This window comes from Bufo gargarizans, chromosome 2 (assembly GCF_014858855.1).
Source record: "Bufo gargarizans isolate SCDJY-AF-19 chromosome 2, ASM1485885v1, whole genome shotgun sequence".
Taxonomy (NCBI): domain Eukaryota; kingdom Metazoa; phylum Chordata; class Amphibia; order Anura; family Bufonidae; genus Bufo; species Bufo gargarizans.
Genome location: NC_058081.1, coordinates 584,303,931 through 584,321,364, shown reverse-complemented (window position 1 = coordinate 584,321,364; position 17,434 = coordinate 584,303,931). Strand labels below are relative to the sequence as shown.

Sequence of the window (17,434 nt, the reverse complement as noted above, 5' to 3'; positions counted from 1 at the left end):
GAGAGGAGGATGAGGCAGCTCTTTAGCTCAGTGTTGTCAAGTAACTTGTCCTGCTGTGTGATCAGGACAGTTTTTGTGTGTACTGATAGGACAGTGGCCATTTAATTTCCCTTAATGATTGCTCCCCAGACAAAACGAGCCATTATAACTACAGAAAAGTATTTGGGAATATATTTCTAATAAAGTATGTTCAGTCTTTTTTTATTCCCAGAATACCCCTTTAAAGACAAATTTCTCTCATTGCCTAGGGGTTTCATATATTGATGATCTTCAATATCTGATCAGCTGTTTGAAAAGAAGACAACGGGAAGTGCAATGAAGAGGAAGTGGAGCTCACATGGAGCACCGCCTCCTCTTGAAACAGTTGATCGCGGGGGGTGGCGTCGCCTATCCAATATTGATGGCCTATCCTGAGGATAGGTCCAGAGCACAGTGCAGCCTGAAAGGCCTCTTCAGTCCCTGCTGCTCCATGTGAGGGCGCCATTTCCTCTTCATTACACTTCCCGTCGTCTTCTTTTCAAGCAGCTGATCAGATATTGATGACGACACAGCGCTCCGGACCAAAGAACGTCTCGTTCTTAAAAATAAGCACAAGACTCTTTTTGGGGGAGAGAGTAAAATTGCCTGTTCATGCGTCCATGGCGCTTATGCAGCTGATCTTGCGACCTCTTGATGTGGTAGTTTGAGTCACAGGAGCAGGATGTTCGGTACGGGAAACGCGGCCACCACGTCGCAGTGTGCACCTGGACTAAGGCTACTTTCACACTTGCGTTGTTAATTCCGGTATTGAGATCCGGCAGAGAATCTCAATACCAAAGTTAAAAGGATCCGTTTTGATTTTGCATATCAGGATGCGGTTTTATGAAATTATAACAGAAATAAACTGATCCGTTTTAGGCTCCTAAAAGAAACTGATCCTGAATCACCATTGACTTACATTGCTTTCAGTGACTGATCCATTTTTCCCCCCCGTTATGACCGGACACAAACCCGAAGCTCGCAGCGGTTTTGCATCCGGTCACAAAACATAATGCTGACAGAACGTAAGACATTGTGAACGGATTTCTTTCCATTCAGAATGCAGCCGGAAAACAACAACGCTAGTGTGAGAGCAGCCTAAGGCTGGATTCACATACAAGTTTTTTTATGGCATTTTTGTGCACCAGTTTTTTGCTATACACGCCCCAGCCCCAGATGTTAGCCAAAGGTCTATGGAAATTATGAAATGCAGGACAGCGCAGGTCTAGCTCCTGGTGAACAGAGGAAGCCGCAGGAGACGTCTTATTAGGGGACGGCTACACTGGTCGCGGACAGGGTCACAGGGCCATCGCAGCGTGGCGGTGATCCCATAGAAACGAATGGAGACCCAGCACAAGGCGCACGTGTCCCGCGACTGCTACCCCTGAATCCTGCAGAGTTGGCTTTTGTCATTTAGGAAGTCACAGTCGCGGTACACGTACGACTCGCACATCCCCATTGATTTCTATGGGATCACCACTACGCTGTGATGTCCCTGCAATCCTGCCGCAACCAGTGTCGCCCAACATGGCGCCCCCCTGTGAATCCACTGAGCTGTACACTGTAGGGTCCCAGGCACACCCATTAGGTAGTAACAGGGATCCATGAGGGCGACAACCGGTGTACAGCACGGCCAGTACTAGCTCTGGGGCCATTAGTCGCAGTCTTGGGCCAGACACCAACCTAGGAGCCACTGTACTCATCCAGGAGCTGCCATAAGAGACAGGGAGCTCTGGGACAGGAGCAGCTGCACATCCTGTCAGGGTGAGGAAGAATCGCAAGAAAACCGCAGCATGTGGTGCCCAGCCACAAGTCACCTCTAACCTTACACCCCAATAAGCCTGCACTGCATGCTGGGACCTGTAGTCCCATTACAACTGGTAGAGGAGACAGAAAACGGATCCACGTTGCCGCAAATGCCAGAGCTACACGTCCAAAAACCGCACAGAACACGCATTCCTTCCGGTCCATATCGGCCGCCCTTCCCTCAGCTGCCGCCATTGATTGCCCGTGTTGTTATCCGTCCAGACGGACTCTCACCTCTTCCCGGAGGACGCCATGCTCAGCTCCACGACCAACGTGCTCTGGGCTTCCTCCCGCCCCACAATGCAACGCGACTTCCCATCAATCTTTCGTTTCTAGAAGGTAAATCGCGCAAACTTGTCGCGGGCGGTCAGAAGAATCCTGTCTGCACCTCACGCATTTCACGTCTTGTACGACTATAATAAAATGGCAAAGAAAATATACCGCTCAGCTTTATCATAACAAGCACCAAAAAAAACGATTATCAAAAACAGTGCGGTCGGGCGTACTTATGTGTGTTAAATACGGTGCGGCCGGGCGCATTAATGTTTAGTTGATGACTGGCGCGGTCGGGCGTACTTACCTAATACTATTTGCTGGACTTGTATTGTTAGTGAATATGGTGCGGTCGGGCGCACCCAGCTAATGATTGCTTTCTTAAATATGTTGCGGTCGGGCGCATCTCCCTCGCTTGCAGGAGTTGTGTGTGATAAATATGTTGCGGTCGGGCGCATCTCCCTCGCTTGCAGGAGTTGTGTGTGATAAATATGGTGCGGTCGGGCGCTGCCACCTATAATACTTTCCTCCCTGCTGGGAGGGTTGTATGGGATTGCCCCTACAGCTGCTGAGCACACTGCTGCAGACACGTTACATTGTACCATCACAGCGGCTGACAGGCTGGAGGTGGCTACAATGTATCACTATGTAGCATGCTGTCACCCTGAGGTAGTGAAGTAGACCTGAGCCCCTGGGTATAAGAGTCTGAGTGTGCCTATGACAACACTTATTGGGCAGTGATCATGGCATGTGTGTCACATTCCCCTCCTGTGTGTTGTTGCCAAGTGCTCCTAATATAGTTGCTGATTAGTGACCCATGGACTGGAGATCATGCTATATACAGACTGCAGTGTTTGTATCCACAGAGCCATCGCCATCCGCCTTCATGAACCTGCTGTGGTGGTCTAGTGCAGAGCGGGTGAGTACCCCATACCCCAATATGACCCCATTTCAGTAGTCCCAGGATGTGATCTGTCCCATTGACACTAGCGATTTTTAGTGTGGACGAAGCAATAATCAATGTCTGTAAGGCTGAGTTCACGCTTCAGTTATTTCCATCAGTTAAGGAGCATTCACACGACCGTATAAATGGATCCGCATCCGTTCCACAAATTTGCAGAACGGGTGCGGACCAATTCATTTTAATGGGGCCGCAAAAGAGTGCTGTCCGCATCCGTTGTTCCATTCCGTGGCCCTGCAAATAAGAGAGCATGTCCTATTCTTGCCCGCAGTTGCGGACAAGAATAGGAATTCTCTATATAGCGCCGGCCATGTGCGGTCCGCAAAATGCTTATGGTCATGTGAATGCTTATTGTGAGCCAAAAACCAGTAGTGAAGCCTACTGGTATAATGGAAAGATCTGCACCTGTTCTTTTGGCTCACAATACAGGCTCATACACACGACCGTATGTATTTTGCAGTCCACAAGAAATACGGATGATGTCCGTGTGCATTCCGTATTTTACGGAACAGCTGGCTCCTAATAGAACAGTCCTATTTTTGTCCATAATGCGGACAATAATAGGACAATAATAGGACATACAGAAACGAAATGCACATAGAGTAACTTATACAGTCAGCAATAAAATAAAATGAATGGACACAGAAAGAAAATACATTTGTGTACATGAGCCCTAACTGATGGAAATAACTGAAGTGTGAACTCAGCCTAAGGCCTCATGCACACGACAGTTTTTTTTCACGGTCCGAAAAAACGGGGTCCGTGGGTCCGTGATCCGTGACCGTTTTTTCGTCCGTGGGTCTTCCTTGATTTTTGGAGGATCCACGGACATGAAAAAAAAGTCGTTTTGGCGTCCGCCTGGCCGTGCGGAGCCAAACGGATCCGTCCTGAATTACAATGCAAGTCAATGGGGACGGATCCGTTTGAAAATGGAGCCACAGTGTGTCATCTTCAAACGGATCCGTCCCCATTGACTTACATTATAAGTCTGGACGGATCCGCTTGCCTCCGCACGGCCAGGCGGACACCCGAACATAACTTGAAGCGTCCCCATCACCATGGGAACGCCTCTACGTTAGAATATACTGTCGGATATGAGCTACTTCGTGAAACTCATTTCCGACAGTATATTCTAACACAGAGGCGTTCCCATGGTGATGGGGACGCTTCAGGTTAGAATACACTGCAAACTTGGTACAAGACTGCCCCCTGCTGCCTGGCACCACCCGATCTCTTACAGGGGGATATGATAGCACAATTAACCTCTTCAGGTGCGGCACCTAAAGGGGTTAATTGTACTATCATATTCTCCTGTAAGAGATCAGGGCTGCCAGGCAGCAGGGGGCAGACCCCCCCCCTCCCCAGTTTGAATATCGTTGGTGGCACAGTGTGTGCCCATCGCCCCCCCCCTTCCTCCCTATATAGTTAAAAATCGTTGGTGGCACAGTGTGTGCCCATGGCCCCCCCCTTCCTCCCTCTATAGTTAAAAATCGTTGGTGGCACAGTGTGTGCCCATCGCCCCCCCTTCCTCCCTCTATATTTAAAAATCGTTGGTGGCACAGTGTGTGCCCATCGGCCCCCCCCTTCCTCCCTCTATAGTTAAAAATCGTTGGTGGCACAGTGTGTGCCCATCGCCCCCCTCCATCTTCCCCCCCCCCCCCATCATTGGTGGCAGCGGAGTTCCGATTGGAGTCCCAGTTTAATCGCTGGGGCTCCGATCGGTAACCATGGCAACCAGGAAGCTACTGCATCCCTGGTTGCCATGGTTACTTAGCAATAGTACAATTGTAGAAGATTCATACTTACCTGCCTGCTGCTGCGATGTCTGTGACCGGCCGGGAGCTCCACCTACTGGTAAGTGAAAGGTCTGTGCGGCGCATTGCTAAAGAACTGTCACTTACCAGTAGGAGGAGCTCCCGGACGGTCACAGACATCGCAGCAGCAGGCAGGTAAGTATGAATCTTCTACAATTGTACTATTGCTAAGTAACCATGACAACCAGGGCTGCAGTAGCTTCCTGGTTGCCATGGTTACCGATCGGAGCCCCAGCGATTAAACTGGGACTCCGATCGGAACTCCGCTGCCACCAATGATGGGGGGGGGGGGGAAGATGGAGGGGGGCGATGGTGGGCGCACACTGTGCCACCAACGATTTTTAACTATAGAGGGAGGAAGGGGGGGGCGATGGGCACACACTGTGCCACCAACGATTTTTAACTATAGAGGGAGGAAGGGGGGGGCCATGGGCACACACTGTGCCACCAACGATTTTTAACTATAGAGGGAGGAAGGGGGGGGGGCCATGGGCACACACTGTGCCACCAACGATTTTTAACTATAGAGGGAGGAAGGGGGGGGCGATGGGCACACACTGTGCCACCAACGATTTTTAACTATAGAGGGAGGAAGGGGGGGGCGATGGGCACACACTGTGCCACCAACGATATTCAAACTGGGGAGGGGGGGGTCTGCCCCCTGCTGCCTGGCAGCCCTGATCTCTTACAGGAGAATATGATAGTACAATTAACCCCTTTAGGTGCCGCACCTGAAGAGGTTAATTGTGCTATCATATCCCCCTGTAAGAGATCGGGTGGTGCCAAGCAGCAGGGGGCAGTCTTGTACCAAGTTTGCAGTGTATTCTAACTAGAAGCGTCCCCATCACCATGGGAACGCTTCTGTGTTAGAATATACTGTCGGAAATGAGTTTTCACGAAGTGAAAACTTAGATCAGAAAAAGCTTTTATGCAGTCGGATCTTCGGATCCGTCTGTATGAAAGCAACCTACGGCCACGGATCACGGACACGGATGCCAATCTTGTGTGCATCCGTGTTCTTTCACGGACCCATTGACTTGAATGGGTCCGTGAACCGTTGTCCGTCAAAAAAATAGGACAGGTCATATTTTTTTGACGGACAGGATACACGGATCACGGCCTCGGCTGCAAAACGGTGCAAAACGGAAAACGGCACAACGGCCACGGATGCACACAACGGTCGTGTGCATGAGGCCTAACGAGAGCGATGGATGGAGCGGATTGTGGAATGATATCATGGAATTATAACGTGTTACTGTACTTTACTACTTCTATAATCGGAGTTTCACAGCTCAGACTATAACCCGTCTGCAGGTATTATATATGTGAGGTGGCAAAATCCAATTCTCAAATCACAGGTAACCACCCATAAAACGTAGCTTTTAATATAAACTTAAAACATAACAAAAAGACCCTCCAACACAAACCAAATAATAAAACAAAAACAAAATAGAACAATAGCGCTAGGTTGGTACTTGAATTTAGGGCTTGGAATGGCAGAGGTTGGGCCTAATAATGAGCTATGGGCTCTATCCCTATAGCTGAGCCTATCGCTATCTATGCCCTGCCTATAGATGGAATTGCCGCCCCCATAGGAGCGATCCCGTATCAGGAACCTCCTGGGTACCCTCGGATGGCCCTGGTAGCTATTATATGTAGTGTTGTGTTTTAAGTTCGGCATCTAAAGTTCGAGTTATCGAAGAATCCCGTTAGGGATTCCGCTACCACGGACCATAACAGAATTTAGAATCCATAACGCGATTCTTCGATAAGCCGAACTTTAGACGCCGGACTTAAAGGGAACCTGTCACCGGGATTTTGGGTATAGAGCTGAGGACATGGGTTGCTAGCTAGCCGCTAGCACATCCGCAATATCCAGTCCCCATAGCTCTGTGTGCTTTTATTGTGTCAAAACCCCGATTTGATACATATGCAAATTAACCTAAGATGAGTCCTGTCCCTGACTCATCTCACGTACAGGACTCATCTCAGGGTAATTTGCATATGTATCAAATCGTGTTTTTTACACAATAAAAGCACACAGAGCTATGGGGACTGGGTATTACGGATGTGCTAGCGGCCATCTAGCAACCCATGTCCTCAGCTCTATACCCAAAATCCCGGTGACAGGTTCCCTTTAAAGGGCTTCTGTCACCCCACTAAAGTGATTTTTTTTTTTTTGGGCTAGTGAAATTAGTTATATTGCGATATATGACAATATAATTGTGTTACTTACTTTGATCCAGCAGTTTCTGCAAAAAACGAAGTTTTATAATATGTAAATTCGGTCTCTACCAGCAAGTAGGGCGGCTACTTGCTGGTAGCTGCTGCAGAAATCCGCCCCCTCGTCGTGTTGATTGACAGTGCCAGCCGGGATCTCCTCCTCCGGCCAGCCCTGTCGGCATTTCAAAAATCGCGCGCCTGTGTTGATTCGGCGCAGGCGCTCTGAGATGAGGAGGCTCGTCTCCTCAGCACTCCCTCAGTGCGCCTGCGCCGATGACGTCTTCTATTTCGGTGATGTCATCGGCGCAGGCGCACTGAGGGAGTGCTGAGGAGACGAGCCTCCTCATCTCAGAGCGCCTGCGCCGAATCAACACAGGCGCGCGATTTTTGAAATGCAGACAGGGCTGGCCGGAGGAGGAGATCCCGGCTGGCCCTGTCAATCAACACGACGAGGGGGCGGATTTCTGCAGCAGCTAGCAGCAAGTAGCCGCCCTACTTGCTGGTAGAGACCGAATTTACATATATTAAAACTTCGTTTTTTGCAGAAACTGCTGGATCAAAGTAAGAACACAATTATATTGTCATATATCGCAATATAACTAATTTCACTAGCCCAAAAAAAAAAAAATCACTTTAGTGGGGTGACAGAAGCCCTTTAAAACACAAGTTCGCTCAACACTAATTATATGCTATCCTATTAGTTAATCGTTATTGTGAAAACTAATGACTAAAGGTACAGAAAAACCAAACATACCGTGCAAAATAATAAAACAAGGATTCAGAGATAGGTCATACTATCTGTCTCCTAGTTATAATCCTAGATACACATTGTCAGATGGCACAAAATCCCATCTGAAAGTTTAACAGAGTGACGTCACCAAATTTGGTGACATCAATATCCCTTTAAATCAAAACCACTATGATGCCATCTAGGTTGGTGACATCATCTTTCCAATGCGTTTCACCCTTACTGTAATCGGGTTCATCAGGGGACAAATTGCACACAAAAAGAGGGTATAAATAGTGCCTTGGTATCTAAATGATATTTAAGTTGGTAATATATGACATTAATAAATAGTTGTCTACTTGGGTATCACGGACGTGGGTATTATACCCGTTATCTCCATGTAGTGGCAGCCACCTGTAATATGAATAAACCACTATTTTATTTTTAGGTTAACATTAGACAGTTTAATAGTTAGGTACCTGATTACAACTGGGCTTATAAATTGTGACAAGCAAGGGGACGTGTCTGTAGTGCCGTATCCAATACAGACTGATTGCCGGGGTCCGGTACTCAGGGAGGCCCAGTAGTTCTCCAGTGGTATCTCAGCCGACTTATAGTTGATACAGATATAGGGGCCCAATATATGTATGATGACTATGAATAAGTGACGCTGCAATCTATATCAGAATCAAAGTGGTAAGTGTAAGATACATAGAGTCTCATATATATATATATATATATATATATATATATATATATATATATATCAAGAAAAAATGGCGGCACTGATGCAAAAACCGTTATGGTAAGGGTGCACGTCTCCAGGGGAATAGGTTTCTTACCCCAATAGATAATCAAAAAAAGATGGGCGGCACTCCGATGAAAAGAGCAAAGGAACTTTAATCACCCACGGTGGTGCAACGTTTCGGTTCCACACTAGAACCTTTTTCAAGCAGAGTAACAACTCAAAATCACAGTATTATATACAGGTGAATTAATTAACATAGTCATCATGTGATCACACTCCACCCTGTGGGTGTGTTTACAAAACTTAATCATCCAATGAACAACAATGTATACATCGAGTAAAAAAATATAAACAAAGTGTACATGTGATAGACATCAGTGTATAACAATGTATATGACATATATATTTGTAAGCAATGTGTCTGTGGTCACATATTCCATCAAGCAATTGCAATATCAATGTGTCCGATCAGTGCAGACTATAGTGATACATATTTGTGAGAGAGAAAAGCTGAGGGGGCCGGCGATCCAGAACATACCAGAGAGGTGAAGTCAAACCTGTCACGCCGCTGTTCGGCGTTGTAAATCCTTCGATACGCAGACGTGACCAAAGCATCGCATCAATCCGGGATGTGTAAGCCAAAGACATCCGGCGTCATCAGATACAGCCGCAACGTCATCTTCCCAAGCCTCACCCCATGCGCATGCTCAGTGGAACAAGTCTGTTGTAGACGCCATCTTGCTTGAGGGAAACGGACCACTACGTCAACCCACTCCGTGTGTTACATCCTAGCCACTTATTAAAGGGTATGGGCACCTCAGAAAGAAAGGGACAATCCGGAACCCAGAATGTCTCCCATCAGGTCCACATGAAGTTATGCTGCGACCACGGAATACGCGATCGCTGCACAAACCGCAATATGGATACTGAGTGCCCTCATACCCGGGAGGGATCTCCTCTTCTGGGCATAAGGATGTCACAGAGTGTAGACAGTAGCTAAAGGTCCTATCGCTCAAGCTATCCATGGTGTTTTGTAATATAACTATATGTCAATTCAAAACAAATATTGTACAGGCGTATACAAAACAGTAAAATAACCAAAAAGGACGTAAAAAACATCACACATGACCCTCTCCTATGTGGTATGTTGGGATCACCCGAACCGCCTCCGCCAATCCTCAAATGGTGAAATGTCAATAATCTGTGTGAAAAAAAGAAAAATAAATTAATAAAGCGAGAAAAATATATTTGAGTTATACAACTCTCTTAGTGTATACACGAAGAGCCTAATAGCACCAAAAGCGACATATGCGGCAAGACACCCTACAGAACATCCCCAAAGTTGTAATCAACGTTTAAGCCATGAGGTTTGAGGCTGCCCAACCTGTGAATCCAGCTAAGTTCTCTATGTCTCAATGTCTTGGATCTGTCCCCACCTCGCCTAGGTAGGGGAATGTGATCCACTATCCAACATCTCAGGTCGCCTTCCCTGTGTTTAGCTTCCATGAAGTGTTTGGATACCGGTAGATCTATCCTTTTCTTTCTGATACTCAAGCGATGGTTGTTAAGGCGAGTCTTGAGCTCTGTGGTTGTCTCCCCTACATATAGTAGGTTACATGGACAAGATAATATATAGATCACGTAGCTGGAGTCACAGGTTAGGTGAAATGAGATCTGGAAAGATTCACCAGTCCTAGGATGTAAAAAACACTTCCCCTTCCGAATATATTTGCAGTTGACGCAATTAAGGCAGGGATAACAACCCAAGCCCAACTGCGTCAACGTAGTCTGTCTCAAGGCTCCTTTAGAGCCAATATCTGCCTTCACCAACTGGTCCTTCAGATTTCTAGATCTACGGTAGGAGAGAAGAGGTGGATGTTGAAATTCAGGAATGTCACTAAAACATGTGCCTAATAGGCCCCAATGTTTTTTCAAGATCCTGTTGACAGAAGGACTATGTTCACCATAGATTGAAATGAATGGAATCCTGGCTGTCTTACGGATAGCCTGCCGTGATGTTAATAGATCAGCCCTTTCTAAATTCTGCACTCTGTTGATATGTTCATTCAATAACCGTTTAGGGTAACCCCTGTTCTGAAATTTGAGGGCCATGGTACCCAAGGTCTCTTTCAATTTAATCTCATTCGACACTATCCGCTTGGCCCTGAGGAACTGAGAAAATGGCAATGATTGTATCATTTTTCTCGGATGGGAACTATTAAAACAAAGTAAGGTGTTTACATCAGTAGGTTTTGTGTACAATTCAGTATAAAGCACTCCTTCATTAAGCACAACTTTTGTGTCTAAGAACTGAATCTCAGTCCTGGAGTGAATGAGGGTAAATTGCAGATCCGGGTTATGGCTATTGAGAAAATCATGGAAATTGACCAATTCCGCCTCAGAACCTGTCCATATGAGGAAGATGTCGTCAATGTATCTCCACCACCTCAGCACATGTCTGAAGTGGTGGGACAAATAGACGACATCTTCCTCATAGCACCGCATAAAAATATTGGCGTAGGTTGGGGCCACATGGGACCCCATTGCCACACCCCGCTGTTGTAAATAAAATGTATCTCTAAATAGAAAGTAGTTATATTGCAATACAATCTTAAGCAATTCCACAATAAATTCGCAGGCCTGTGGGGTGTATGTGGATGTTCTTAGCATTTTTTCAACCGCCTGGATACCCCTCTCGTGCACTATCGAAGTGTATAGTGACGTGACATCAAATGATGCCAGAATAATTGAAGGCACCTGTGTCAAGTCGACATCCTGAAGCTTAACAAGAAAATCTGACGTATCCTGTATATAGGAAGCCCCGCTCGTCGAGAACTCCCGTAGGACTTTGTCTAAAAAGACGGCAATGCCACTGAACACAGAATCACTGCCCGAGACAATCGGACGTCCCGGGGGATCGGTGAGGGTCTTGTGACTCTTGGGCAGCACATAGATCACCGGAGTAACCGGATGTGCTACCTCAAGATATTCACAAAGACCCCCATCGATGATGCCTGCTGCCATAGCCTCTCTCAGGCATCTACCTATAACATCAATAATCATAAATTTAGGATCCGAGTTCAGAACTCTGTATACATGCGGGTCTCCCAACTGTCGCATGATCTCACTTACATACTTCTCAGTGTCCATCACAACGATCGCACCCCCCTTGTCGGCGGGCTTCAAGGTAAGGGTGGGATCGGATCTGAGGGACCTGAGAGCCTCAGCCTCAGTTGTAGTCAGATTGGGATGTCTGAAGTCCACGCCATCCTGTGAGGATGACCTGAGTTCAGAGATACCCCGTCTGACCGCAGCGATGTATGCATCCACTGCTGGTTCATTCATGATTGGTAAAAAACTGCTCTTATGAAATAGGTTGAGAGACCCCATGGTGAACTCACTCAACCTAGGCCTGACCACTCGTTCCCAATTGTGCGACCATATTGCTAATTTGATACGGCGGAAAAAAGAAAACAAATTACATTCCAACTCAAACCAATTGGTGCGTGAACTAGGACAAAATGAAAACCCCTTTGTAAGAACACTCACTTGAATGGGGGTTAATTCCTTGGAGGATAGATTTACTACAGTCATTTCCTCTTTGCTGTGCTGGTCTTGGACACTATCGGTCGAACCTTGTTGTTCCGCAATCTGCCTGCACCTCCTGTGTCCACGTCCGCCCCTCCTGATGCGTCGTTGTTTCCTTCTGGTAAACGTGGAGTCATCTCTAAAAAAGACTGCTTGTCATTTGAAGATGCCTGTGTCGTTTTTCTCCATCTCCTTACATCACGCTGCTGCGTGCTGTATTGCCTCTCAGTTTGCCAATTGTAGACGTTGCCTTTTTTATAGTCCTCTGTATCCCTACACCACTTTGTTCTCTTGCTTTCCTCTGATTCTAGTTGAAATTTCTTCATTAAACTAGATGTATCTTCCATATATTTGCTGAAATCCTCCGGGGGTAAGGAAGACTGCAGAGTCGCCTCCACATCCCCTATTTCAGACTGTAAACTTAGAAGTTCATGTTGTAAATATTCAATATTTAATAAAATAAAGTCCAAAGAATATCGGTTGGATAGAGCCTCAAAACAACCATCGCTTGAGTATCAGAAAGAAAAGGATAGATCTACCGGTATCCAAACACTTCATGGAAGCTAAACACAGGGAAGGCGACCTGAGATGTTGGATAGTGGATCACATTCCCCTACCTAGGCGAGGTGGGGACAGATCCAAGACATTGAGACATAGAGAACTTAGCTGGATTCACAGGTTGGGCAGCCTCAAACCTCATGGCTTAAACGTTGATTACAACTTTGGGGATGTTCTGTAGGGTGTCTTGCCGCATATGTCGCTTTTGGTGCTATTAGGCTCTTCGTGTATACACTAAGAGAGTTGTATAACTCAAATATATTTTTCTCGCTTTATTAATTTATTTTTCTTTTTTTCACACAGATTATTGACATTTCACCATTTGAGGATTGGCGGAGGCGGTTCGGGTGATCCCAACATACCACATAGGAGAGGGTCATGTGTGATGTTTTTTACGTCCTTTTTGGTTATTTTACTGTTTTGTATACGCCTGTACAATATTTGTTTTGAATTGACATATAGTTATATTACAAAACACCATGGATAGCTTGAGCGATAGGACCTTTAGCTACTGTCTACACTCTGTGACATCCTTATGCCCAGAAGAGGAGATCCCTCCCGGGTATGAGGGCACTCAGTATCCATATTGCGGTTTGTGCAGCGATCGCGTATTCCGTGGTCGCAGCATAACTTCATGTGGACCTGATGGGAGACATTCTGGGTTCCGGATTGTCCCTTTCTTTCTGAGGTGCCCATACCCTTTAATAAGTGGCTAGGATGTAACACACGGAGTGGGTTGACGTAGTGGTCCGTTTCCCTCAAGCAAGATGGCGTCTACAACAGACTTGTTCCACTGAGCATGCGCATGGGGTGAGGCTTGGGAAGATGACGTTGCGGCTGTATCTGATGACGCCGGATGTCTTTGGCTTACACATCCCGGATTGATGCGATGCTTTGGTCACGTCTGCGTATCGAAGGATTTACAACGCCGAACAGCGGCGTGACAGGTTTGACTTCACCTCTCTGGTATGTTCTGGATCGCCGGCCCCCTCAGCTTTTCTCTCTCACAAATATGTATCACTATAGTCTGCACTGATCGGACACATTGATATTGCAATTGCTTGATGGAATATGTGACCACAGACACATTGCTTACAAATATATATGTCATATACATTGTTATACACTGATGTCTATCACATGTACACTTTGTTTATATTTTTTTACTCGATGTATACATTGTTGTTCATTGGATGATTAAGTTTTGTAAACACACCCACAGGGTGGAGTGTGATCACATGATGACTATGTTAATTAATTCACCTGTATATAATACTGTGATTTTGAGTTGTTACTCTGCTTGAAAAAGGTTCTAGTGTGGAACCGAAACGTTGCACCACCGTGGGTGATTAAAGTTCCTTTGCACTTTTCATCGGAGTGCCGCCCATCTTTTTTTGATTATATATATATATATATATATATATATATATATATATATAAATATATATATATCAGGGAAAGTAAAGCAGCTCTCACCCACCGTCCACCTGCAGATGGCAACCTCCGGACTTGATTGCTGTGAAATATTCAAGACCAAGAAAAATCCAGACTCTGCTTTTAATTAGACTGAGCAGGGGTGATTTATTTATTTATTTATATAATACATATATATATATGACCAAGAAAAATCCAGCTTCCAAGATGCAAAAGGTGGAATCTTTGATGTGCGTTTAAAATCCAATGCAAGACATCACAGGTTACAGTAACGCGTTTCAGACCGCAAGTAAATCAGGGTCCTTCGTCATGATACTGTGGAACAGTATTTCCCATCTACATGCGGCATCCGATGGCCTCCCGGAGCCTGCAACAATACAGAGCTTGGTAAACCGCGTCTAGAGCTTTGAAATAGCCGCCGGCTGATTACATTACTGGCTCACATGATTGGGACCTGGTCATGTAATATATCACATGACCCCAAACTTTCAAAGCTCCTTAACCCCTGCACTCGCTAAAGTATAATATTTGTAACATTTGAAAACGGCCAGATTAGACTGTAGATAGATAAGGATCAGATGAAGATAAATCAGATTATTTATTTTTTTAAGTGACATTATTTTATTACGTTTTATTAGTCATATCTACCAAGGTGTTATAATAGTATATCATGTATAATATAGAATTTTATCGTTAAACATGAAAAATCTACTGTGGAAGGATCTAAACAGGGTATTCACCAGCTCACTATGGAGAGCCATTGGTGTAGCCATAGGACCCCAGTGTCACTTAAATACTCCATATATATGTCAAAGGATATAGGAACCCCTGCATCTGATAATGGATCTGGACTATAAAAAGCACACCAAGTCGATCCCATCATTAATACCCTGTGGGACTGTGGTTTTGAGGGTAAAAATCCACCTGGATTCTTTTTGTCTTAGGATCTTATCTAAATTCCCTCCTCGTATTGAGGGTTTGATGGTTTCTATCATTGAGAAATGTATCGATTTAATATTTCCCTCATGATGGAGTAGAACATGTCTGGCTAGAGGTTAGTCTCATCTGTTTCGTATATCCCCTATATGTTCTAAAAATCCGTTTTTTAAATGGCCTGCAAGTTTTTCCTACATATTTTAATCACTTCACAATCACAATCACAATCACATTGTGCCAAGTAAATACTCCTGTGGTGTTAGTTAGCAAAGCTCCGTGCTGAATATCTTCTGTTTCCTGAACTGTCCATAAATGTGTTACCTACGTTAATAAAAGGACATGCCTTACACTTCCCACATCTGAACGTACCCAGGCTCATATTATGGAGCCATGTATTATTATGCTGAGACTCTAGATGACTGCGGACCAGTGTGTCCCCGATGCTCCGACCCCGCCTGTATGTAATCGCTGGACTCTCAGGTAAGCATTTATCTAAATCCGGGTCTGTTTTTAATAATGACCAATATCGAGTCATTACATCCCATACTTGTCTGGCCTCAGTATTGTATGTACCAATAACTCTGATTAGCTCCTGTGACGTATCTTTTCTTTTTGATTGGAACAGCGACGACCGATTTACTGATTGTGCATGGGCCCAGTGCTGTCGGCCGGACGCCTGACCACGTCTGATCTGAATGGGCAGAGTGGAGCAAGGGGTCACCAGTCTTTCTAGTGGTGGCTTATATCCCCTGAGATTAGGATCGGGTATTTTGGAGTCTAATAGCCCTGATTCTTCTTTCCCATGACATCTGCCAATGGGGTAAAGTTGGGACAACCACCACACATATTGGGGAGATTTGTTAAGAACTAGTGCAAAGGAAAATGCTAAAGGAGCTGTGAAAAATGAAAGGTGGAATCTGAATGGTTGCTATGGGCAACTAAACCAGTTTTCCTTTAAGGCCTTTTTTCACGGTCCGCAAAAACGGGGTCCGTGGGTCCGTGATCCGTGACCGTTTTTTCGTCCGCGGGTCTTCCTTGATTTTTGGAGGATCCACAGACATGAAAAAAAAAGTCGTTTTGGTGTCCGCCTGGCCGTGCGGAGCCAAACGGATCCGTACTGAATTACAATGCAAGTCAATGGGGACGGATCCGTTTGATGTTGACACAATATGGTGCCATTTCAAACGGATCCGTCCCCATTGACTTTCAATGTAATATCTGGAGTTCTTTTATACCATCGGATTGGAGTTTTCTCCAATCCGATGGTATATTTTAACTTGAAGCGTCCCCATCACCATGGGAACGCCTCTATGTTAGAATATACTGTCAGATATGAGCTACTTCGTGAACCTCAGATCCGACAGTATATTCTAACACAGAGGCGTTCCCATGGTGATGGGGACGCTTCAGGTTAGAATACACTACAAACTTTGTACAAGACTGCCCCCTGCTGCCTGGCAGCACCTGATCTCTTACAGGGGGATATGATAGCACAATTAACCCCTTCAGGTGCGGCACCTAAAGGGGTTAATTGTACTATCATATTCCCCTGTAAGAGATCAGGGCTGCCAGGCAGCAGGGGGCAGCCCCCCCCCCCTCCCCAGTTTGAATATCGTTGGTGGCACAGTGTGCCCCCACCATCGCCCCCCCCCTCCCTCCCTCTATTGTATTAAATCGTTGGTGGCACAGTGTGCCAACCACCATCGCCCCCCCCTCCCTCTATAGCAGTAACATTGGTGGCAGTGTGCGGTCTCCCATCCCCCCCCCCCCCCCCCCAACAGTAGAAGATTCATACTTACCTGCTTGCTGCTGCGATGTCTGTGTCCGGCCGGGAGCTCCTCCTACTGGTAAGTGAAAGGTCTGTGCGGCGCATTGCTAAAGAACTGTCACTTACCAGTAGGAGGAGCTCCCGGCCGTTCACAGACATCGCAGCAGCAAGCAGGTAAGTATGAATCTTCTACTGTTGTACTATTGCTAAGTAACCATGGCAACCAGGGCTGCAGTAGCTTCCTGGTTGCCATGGTTACCGATCGGAGCCCCAGTGATTAAACTGGGACTCCGATCGGAACTCCGCTGCCACCAATGATGATGGGGGGGGGGGGGGAATGGGAGACCGCACACTGCCACCAATGTTACTGCTATAGAGGGAGGGGGGGGGGCGATGGTGGTTGGCACACTGTGCAACCAACGATTTAATACAATAGAGGGAGGGAGGGGGGGGGCGATGGTGGGGGCACACTGTGCCACCAACGATTTATTACAATAGAGGGAGGGAGGGGGGGGCGATGGTGGGCGCACGCTGTGCCACCAACGATATTCAAACTGGGGAGGGGGGGGGGGCTGCCCCC

The 17,434-nt window shown here is 46.2% G+C and overlaps 2 protein-coding genes across 2 annotated transcripts in view; one reads left to right on the top strand and one right to left on the bottom strand.

The window, feature by feature from the left end:
* Nucleotides 1-2,214, bottom strand: part of NOC2L (NOC2 like nucleolar associated transcriptional repressor) — a 108,194-nt gene extending 105,980 nt beyond the window's left edge. The window contains exon 1 of the mRNA XM_044281806.1: nucleotides 2,059-2,214. Coding sequence (XP_044137741.1) covers nucleotides 2,059-2,078 — 20 coding nt within the window. The 5' untranslated portion in view covers nucleotides 2,079-2,214. The remainder of the gene's footprint in view (nucleotides 1-2,058) is intronic.
* LOC122926164 (kelch-like protein 17) overlaps nucleotides 2,049-17,434 on the top strand; it is a 118,918-nt gene continuing 103,532 nt past the window's right edge. The window contains exons 1-2 of the mRNA XM_044277543.1: nucleotides 2,049-2,163; nucleotides 2,964-3,016. Coding sequence (XP_044133478.1) covers nucleotides 2,984-3,016 — 33 coding nt within the window. The 5' untranslated portion in view covers nucleotides 2,049-2,163; nucleotides 2,964-2,983. The remainder of the gene's footprint in view (nucleotides 2,164-2,963; nucleotides 3,017-17,434) is intronic.